Genomic DNA, 9486 nt, shown 5'->3' on the forward strand with positions numbered 1-9486 from the left:
GCACTGAAGGAAGCGTGAGCTCAGTTCGAGGCCCTCCCCAGGTTGGCTGAGCAGTGCCCAGGATTATACAGGAAGGATACAGCTTAGGCAATTGGCACTGGGTGCAAAATGGGTTACAACATTGTGGGATAAAAAAACAAAGAAGGAAAAAAAAGAACAAACTAAAACAAAACATAAAATCATAAATAGAGGCCGACTCTCCAGTGTTTACGAAGCCTGGCTCTTCCCAGTATTGACAATATCCTCAATAATATCATCTAGGCGGGCACGGTGGCGCAGTCGGTAGCGCTGTCGCTTCACAGCTAGAAGGTCCTGGTATCGATTCCCTTGGGGGGGAAGGTGTGGGCGCTAGGGGCGTGTTCTCTACTCCGCGTCATCAGCGCCCAAACCCTAGGTGGGGTTGGCGAAAGGGCCTTTCTGTGTGGAGTTTGCATGTTCTCCCCGTGTCCCCTAGGGTAGTACTAGGTACCCTCACAAAAAAACATGCAGTAATCCTGGTCTCTATAATGCCTCCCCCTGGCCAGCCGGGGCCCCTGATGGAGGTGAAAATAAGTGGTTGGAATAACGTGTTCCTTGTTCCTTCCACAAGCTACATCCAACCGGGGAAGCTCCCCCCTGTCACGTGATAAGAGTGAACAGCCTGCTCACTCCTCATGCACTGAAGGAAGCATGAGCTCAGTTCAGGACTCTCCCCAGGTTGGCAGAGGGAGACCAGTGCCCAGGATTACAGTTTGGGCAATTGGCACTGGGTGAAAAAATGGGTCACAAAATCTTGGGATAAAAATGTAGAAATAACTAAAATTATAATAATAGGCAGGGACCTTAAGTAGTATCCTCAGGGCATCATAAGCCTCCGCATGCTACTTTTCTTGCATGTGCACCCCAGGAAAGCTGTATACACATGGGAGTGCAGAATGCTTTGTGCACACTTGACAGGACATGTGATGAACACATACTGAACCTGCGAAGCAGCATAATAGCCATCATGATTATCCTGTGGAAAAGGTTTATCATGCTCCTTATTGGACCTCTAGCCAAAATGATCCACTGGCATGATTCATATGTAATCATTTCCACAAAACCCTCTACTTTTAGGAAAAAGTTACATACTTGTAGAGGTGGACCAAACAGTCACACAGTCAGATGCACATCTTTTCTACTGCACCAAGCATGTGGCTAACAGAATTTTTAACTGACTTTCTATGCTGCTGGCAAGAGCTGCAAATGGCTTTGGCAATAGCTCCCAATGTGACAGCCCCAGAACAACCTGATGTCAGTGACAGAAGCCACACAAGACAGGGGGAATTAATCAACTAAGCTATACTAAGAGGAGGTTCAACAACCACCAGGTGCTTCGGTGTGCCATGGCCACCAGACTTCATTTGGCCATATGGTCCTAACGGTCCAACTCACTCTACCACAGGGGTCTTCAACAGGGGGTCCGGGACCCCCGAGGGGGTCCCGAGAGTTACTACAAATCTTTGTGTGATAGAAACTTTTTATTTTTATTTTTATTGAACCCTAGCGTCCATATTCTGAGAACTTCAGCCAAAAATAGCAGATCTACAAGCTCACAACGCCTTGTGCTGCGAGGCGTTGTGAGCTTGTAGATTGGCTATTTTTGGCAAAGAGCTTTGGTGTAGAGGGGAAAAAGAGCAGACTAAGCACAGAGTGAAAGGTCAAGTTTAGTATTTGACATTTCAGGTGGTTAAATATCTGAAAACACAAATTGACATGAATCCAAAATACACTGATGATTGTGCTGTCAAATGATGAAACTATATGGACTCTATAAAAAGGTTGTGGGGGTCCCTGCTTCATCTCTCTCTCGACGAAGGGGTCCTTGGCCTGAAAACGACCCCTGCTCTACCACGACACACTGAGCAGTGAGCACTCAAAAATCTGGAAAGCTGACACAACAATCCAACACTAACCAAGACCTCATACAGGTGTGATCCAATATTGTCAGTGGTTGTCATTTACTCAAGTACTTTACAATTTTGAGGTATTGTTTACTTTACTTATATAACTTTACTTCTACTCCACTACATCTCAAAAGCAATTATTGTACTTTTACTCCACTATAATTATTTTCAAACTTTTAGTAGTTTTACCAGTTAATTTGTAGATTTTGATTATTATTTCAAAACCACTTCATACATATATACTTTGGCAATACATTTTGATGCCAATACTTTTTTTACTCAAACAAGTGAATTTTGAATACCAAACTTTTACTTGTAAAACACCATTTCTACAATAGGGTATTGATACTTTTACTTACGGTAAGTAAAGCATTTGAATATTGCAAGAGCTAGTGCTATTAGATCATTTGGCACTTCTCCAAATGTGTAGCCTATAGTGTGTGCCAAATGTAGTTCTAAGAGCGGCCATTTCTTGGGTAAACACAGCCTTACACAGGTGTTCTGATTAGACTATAGCATTAGTTCTATGCAATTAAACAATTGAAACACCTGTGTTTTTACCCAAGAAATGGCCGCTAAGGACTACAATGACGTAGGCGCTGGCACACACTATAGTGTGGCCAAACAGTAAACCCATGCCCCTTTAATGTCAGTTTGACAAATCAACCTGACACAGTCATGCCCTTTAACTACAGGGTTTACTGTTTGGCCACATGACACAGTTTCCCCTTCTGCCACTGGTCCAGTTGTAGTAGGTTTAGTGTTTGACCCTTATCAGTATCAGTAGGATGTCAGTCAGTAAATATTCCCATGGAACAAGCCAGCTGCTGTGCTGTGTGTGCAGTGCGGGCACTGCTTGTTGACTAAACACTCATGTGATGACTGACTGGTGGAATGAGGAACTTTAAGTAGGGTGATGAACAGATCTCAGCTGAGAAATGACCAATTTATTATCTATGATTTGCTCTGCAGTGGTAGGCAAACGTCAGAGGCTATCTATTCTAACTTAAATCCCAGCTCTGAGCATGACATGTTGATTGTAATAATAATAACCCTGCATGGAACAGATTCTAGACCTGTCACCAGGCTGGCCTGCTGGCTGCCGCCCTGGAATACTTTCCCTTATGTCGGTCTAGCCTCCCTATGTTTCCCTTATGCAGAATAATAGGCCCATATACTTCCTTATGCAAATTTACCTTGGATAGTTTTTTACCTAAAATGGATTTACATATGTTTTTTTTACCGTGTTGCACAAACTGGTATGGTGAAGAGCACCTGCACATTTTTGGCATAGGCCATTGGCCTTTTCTGCCTTTATATCGATCGTATAGAGATTCCACCCCATTCTTTTCAAAATGGGCCGTATGGTGGCACAATACCGGGCTGCTTTACATTTTTGGACAGTAACTTTTACCATACAGTAGCAGTGACGTCATTACGTGCGCGTCACGCGTCTCTGACGCATTCACGTTGCCTAAAGACGCATTCACGTCAGTGTCCTTGGGTCCCACGGACGCATCGCCTCCATTGGAGTCCACGTTAAAATAATTTACCACGTTGCGAAAAAACAAATATTTTAAAAAGTCCAGACGCCACCATTGTTAATGGGTGAAGGCATGCTACTTAACGCTATGTTAACACAAATGAAATCCGCGTAGAAAGTCTTAAAACAGACGATAGAACTAACGACAGTGTGTTTTGAACGCCATTGTGTGTCCGTAGATGGTCACAGAATTCAATGGGTGCTTGAGTTTTAGCGTAGCACCGGGCCGCTCTCTGACCATAGTGGCACAGCGTGTTAGGTGATACACCAAAAAGTGTTCCCCCACAGAACGTGTATGGCGCAGAAACATGACATGCTCACTGCTCACACAGCGACCCGCCTCCTCTCCCTCTGTCCTCTTCATTCAATAACAACTGGATACACGCGCTATAGTTTATAGATGTAGTGGACATTGGACAACGTGTTAGAAGCCACACAGGTCTTCATTGCGTCTTTACAACAATAGCGACGATTAACGTCGTGGTGAACGTGGTCAAATAACCTTTATTGGCTCAACTACAACACGGAGGAAGCAAGCTAGCCTAGCATGTATGCTATCTGAGACAGTATGTATATAGCCTAGGCTGCCTAACTGTTTGATTGATATAGTGTTTTCGTGGCGGCGCCGTCCATTTGGTGGTCCGCCGGGGCAGCGGACCACCGCGGCCGCCTCCACATCCATAGAGGGGCGGCACGTCCCTCTATGATCAACCGTTCAAAACAAAAGTAGCCGATCTACAAGCAATCCTAATCCACTGTTTTTGACCCAGTCCACTGGTTCTTTGTATACAGCAGAGCAAACACAAGCACGGCATTTCCCCCATTCCATAGAAGCAGTAACAGTACAAACAGGAGACATCATGATCTCACTTAGAAGATCCATATTATCGATGTATATAAAATAACAGGTGGCTGACTGGCTGTTGATTATGAAGACTCGGTAAAAGCTTCTATCTACGCCCCCAAGTGGTCAACATCCGATATTACCGGTTAGGTATAAAAAAAAATCAAACCATCACATGACTATTTGGAAGTATTAAAATTGTAAGATTTGGAATTGTGGTTCATTTCTTTCAGACACATTTCTACGTAACATGAACATAACCATATAATAACCAATTCAAGTTAACTGCTGCACTTTGTCAAAAATTACATGATGCGTTGAATTTTTGTGGGACCCATAAAATATCCCTGGGACTCATCCGAAAGACCCGTCTTGGGTCCCGGGACTCATTACATTAAAAACCTATTAACATCACTGCAGTAGGTAAATACAATCTGGAGGCATGTGATATCATAAAAGACTGTCATTACTTTCATAGACTGACTGATCAGCTGGTTGCTGCGCCTATTTTTTTTTTTTTTTTTTTTTGTCAATTCGGACAGACATGAAGGCCGCTGTACCGTAATTTACATTCCTGGCCTAATTTGTGTTCTCAGTCTGGCCCTTAACCCATTAAGACCTGAGGCCGATTCTACAAATGCCTTCTAAATCAATAGTTCCCACAATTGTTCGTAATTCAAAATGATTCAATGATTCAAAAAATGTTCAAAAATAGCAGATGTGCAAGCTCGCAGCGCTGGCACAAAGTGGAGTAAGTAATCACAACAGAGTACTGTGGGATACAGAATGAGGCCAAATGGCTTCTCTTCAGTACGATCAAGGGGAAGGAACGGATGAGGCTGCCTGGTGCAGAGATTGGAGGCAGCTCAGGGTGAGCAACAGCATGGGGGGTCGTTGTGAGGTGTGTGTAAGGAAGGACAGGTTGCAGGCGACATCCCATATGAAGAGAGTGACCTCCAGGTTCAATCACTTCTGCAATTTCCTAGGCACAAACACCCTGGCATTGGACAAATACACCTGCAACAGTCCTTACTTACTACGAATCTCAACATTGGTCTCAACTCCCTTAACGTTCCGGGAGTTTAGTTTGCCAAAACTCCAAGAGCTGCAAATGGCTCCACTCTTGTACATCTCATCTTCTATTTTTGATTTTTTAGAAAAATAATTTAGCCTTTTTTTTTTTAAAACATATCTTCTTTTCTGAGCGTCCCTGGCACAAAACATTCTCAGGTGGGGTACGTGGCCTTGACACAAAAAAGTTTGAGAACTACTGCCATGGGCGTATACAGATGTCAGCTTTCGGTTAGCTCCTTATAAGGAAGCTGTGGTACCCATAGTCCTGGTTCTGGTTACAGTATTTGAGTCAGCTGGGCTGAAACTAATGCCAATGTCAACTGGAGCCACAGATGTGGGGGGAAAAATATCAACAGTGCAACGTGGCATTGAATGGCTGACTTCATCATCAGGCAGACTGGTTCTCACTTCTCACAAAAGCTTGCAATTATAGTCCTAAAAAGCTCTATGGTTTCACATGCATTCAATACATTCTCTAAAGCACCAATCCTTCTGCATTTCACTACTTGCATCAACAATGAATGAGACCTTAGGGAGAAACAAGAGGAATGACATTGCATGCCTAATCCCCTCGTGTCAGTCATCAATCCAATGTAAATATGATACAGACAGACAGACAGACAGACAGACAGACAGACAGACAGACAGACAGACTAGACAAGACATAATAGATATTTAAAGTGAGATCCTTTTGACTGTGTACAGTTGATCAATACAGATGACAGCTCTTATCAAGACATAAAATAGCTACACTGGTGGCCAGGTCATTTATGGGGAAGATACAGTATGTCATAAGATCAAGTAACCTATCACAGAAGATTAACCATTGTGATGGTGAATGTCATCAACTCATGGGGAGTGAGTGGGGGAAGGGGACTGTCTTCTAACCTGCTTGGGGTCATCGTAGAAGATACCGATGCTGCTCAGGTTGGGCCCGATGCTGGTGGTCTCGGCGTAGGAAGCACCGAACTGGGACGACGGTCCCTCCTTGAGCTTGTAGGCGATGGTAACGTTCTTCACGGGAGGAGAGCCCGTCTTTATGTCCACGTCGTGAAGCAGTCCCGAGTACACGACAAACCCGAACAGCGTCACGGTCAAGCACAGAAGGAGCACGACTATCAGAATTATGATTAGGAATTCAGACATCTTTTCTAGTCACTCCAACAAGTTGGGATACCACCACCGGCTGAGGGATGAAGGTGATGCAATGTTTAGTGGTTCTGACTGCCTGCTTCCACGTCCTCTCCTCTCCTCTCCTCTCCCCTCCGGGTTTATACGTACTGTACTCAATAAGATACAGTATAATAAATGGTTGAATGTGGGTCCTGTTGATGTGGCTTCGGTGCTACTTTTAAGTACACAAAACGTGGATATTATTGTGGAGAAAATATGTTGTCACTGCAGGAATAAAGTGACATACGGTGTCCTTATGGTAAGCAGTACGTTGACAGTCAGATGATGTCAACCCAACCGCTTCGCTTCTTGTTGTTTATTTCCCCAAACATTACAGTCAGTCAGCACGCTTCCCGGTTAAACCATTCTCCCGTGAAAGCAAGGGGTGCCTTCAAAGTAAGAGGGTCGTGAGATACGCTTTAAAATCGATAGCCACATCACACCGTGTAAGAAAACGATATTATCTCAGCTATTTTCTGTGTAATAAATGTCACTATTCCTCATCAATGCGACACATTCAGAGGGATACATTTGCCAAGAAAATGCTACAACCCGGAGAGTTGGTTCAAGCCAGGAGCGCGCAGCAGGCAGTGTGCGGCGGTTGTGGTAATGTTTCAGTTGTCAATCTTTCATTGATGTATTCAGATTCCCCCAAGCTAGAAACTTCTTGATGAATTGAATACACAGGTCCACAATGGAAACAAGTTAAGCATCATTGCTTAAAGGAGTAGTTTTCAACTTTTCAACCTGTCTTCATATAATAGGTCCTCACTAATAGTCCATGGGCCAGACGGGTTGTCGGTATCAAAAAGGTGGCAAAGGTTACCATGCATTTTTGAAAAGCTCTATATCTGTAGATTATATTTTGGTATGATAACCCTTTCTTAGACCCAGCTAAATTGGTGTTATCAGCCGCTGGAGTTGGTGTCCCATTAACTTTACATTACAGGGAAAATAAGCAAAAAAATTATCTGCTTTTAGTAGCATAAGAGGGGTGTCAGGGGTCAAACTAGGGGTTTGTCATGATGCTGAATCCATTGCAAGCATCTGTTTTGCACAAACAACATTCCTTGGGCTAAAAAGACTATGGTTTAGTGATGAAAAGTGATGAGTCATCACTTTTGTGGGGGCTGTTTTAGCCCCAGGAATGTTTTTCGTGCTAAACAGATGCTTGCAATGGATTCAGCATCATGAAAACCCCCTAGTTTGACCCCTCTTATGCTACTTAAAGCAGATTAATTTTTTGCTTTTTTTCCCTGTAATGTAAAGTTAATGGGACCAACTCTAGCGGCTGATAACACCAATTTAGCTGGGTCTAAGAAAGGGTTATCATACCAAAATATAATCTACAGATATAGAGCTTTTCAAAAATGCATGGTAACCTTTGCCACCTTTTTGATACCGACAACCCGTCTGGCCCATGGACTATAATGTTCATAATAAAATAGCACATTTTTTTTCTATTCAGTCTGGGTCTCATAGGAGAGCTGTCAAATCCTACTACCGGTGACATTATCGTTTGACAAAAAATAAATAAATAATATTTTTGAAAAAAAAAATATTTAGATTTTTATTATCACGAGAACAATGGCTTCCACTTTAACATTGCAACTTTTTCAGGAATAGAAAGCCTGCCGTTTCTATTAGCTTGCATTTCCCATTGATGATGTCACCGGTAGTAGGATTTGACCCACCCTCAGCTCTCCTATGAGACCCAAACTGAGTAGAAAAAAATTGTGATATTTTATCATGAATATTAGTGAGGACCTATTATATGAAGATAGGTTGAAAAGTGGTGGAGTGCCCCTTTAACCGTAGGCCAACTACTATTAGCAAATTGTTAATAAAGTATTCAATCAATCAATTGTAGTCCATATTTCCATCCTCTTCAGTCCCATCCAAGCCAAAACATACAATTAAATTATATGGTGTAAGCAGATGACTGCAGAGGGCACTTATTGTAAATTGTATTCTCGTGGAGATCATCTTGCTTCTCTAATATTAAAAGTTATTATGGTTTTGTTAATTATTTTATGTTTGATACAATTACTGACAAGGTTTCTCAACACCACAGACAAAACACTTGCTGTAACCTAATTAAATCAATACATAAAACAATTAATTATATACATTTTAATTGGCTGGCAAAGCACAACAAAGAAGACGAACAAATGTTAAAGACACTAAACAGGATTGAAAATACAAGGCCAACTTGGTCTTTTAAAGCAGCAAAAAATGACAGTAACACTTAGATACATCATTATGCAATCTCTTTTTTTTTTCTTCAGATGTCAATGCATGGGGATATACAGTATATGTAAATGAATCACCCGAAGCTTGTGTCTATGATCCTGTACAAGAACAGTCATCTCAACGATTTAAGAGGATAGGTGGGCACTAGGGACATCAGGACACCTCCATGTAAAATTGGCTATTTTGTACAAAATGTTAATATAAAATATTTGAAAAATGGCCTTAAGTAATGTTAAGTATACCTGATGTGAACAGACTTAATTTTATCCTTCAACTTCTTGTTTATGCCCCAACATTTAGCAATTTAATTGTATAGTAGAAATATTAGATCAATTGTCGAATGTTTAAGCATGTTCTAATCATGTATACTTTACTTTAAAACATTTTTTTACATTTTGGACAAAATGGCCAATTTTACATGGAGGTGCCCAGCTATACCTAGTGCCCACCTATCCTAAGATCACCTTGGTAACCGTCAGCATGAAACAGACCAAGAATTTGGAAACATTTATTACTTTTAACCACTTGACTGTTTAATAGCATCCTTTTCTGGGGGGAACATTCTAAGAAAATCTGATCTACAACCTTGTAGATTGTCTATTTTCGGTTAAGAGACTTGGTGTGTGTATACTGTGTGTAGAGAGAGAAAACTAAACTAAAATAAATATAAACTA

At 41.9% G+C, this 9486-nt stretch overlaps 1 protein-coding gene across 1 annotated transcript in view; it reads right to left on the minus strand.

The window, feature by feature from the left end:
* Nucleotides 1-6841, minus strand: part of tex264a (testis expressed 264, ER-phagy receptor a) — a gene marked incomplete at its 3' end in the record, with an annotated part of 111589 nt that extends 104748 nt beyond the window's left edge. The window contains exon 1 of the mRNA XM_080728174.1: nt 6275-6841. Within this exon, the coding sequence (XP_080584300.1) occupies nt 6275-6532 (258 nt within the window). The 5' untranslated portion in view covers nt 6533-6841. The remainder of the gene's footprint in view (nt 1-6274) is intronic.
* Nucleotides 6842-9486: the final 2645 nt, after the last annotated feature.

This window comes from Nannobrachium achirus, assembly GCF_963921795.1.
Source record: "Nannobrachium achirus genome assembly, chromosome: 6".
In the NCBI taxonomy this organism is placed as follows: Eukaryota; Metazoa; Chordata; class Actinopteri; order Myctophiformes; family Myctophidae; genus Nannobrachium; species Nannobrachium achirus.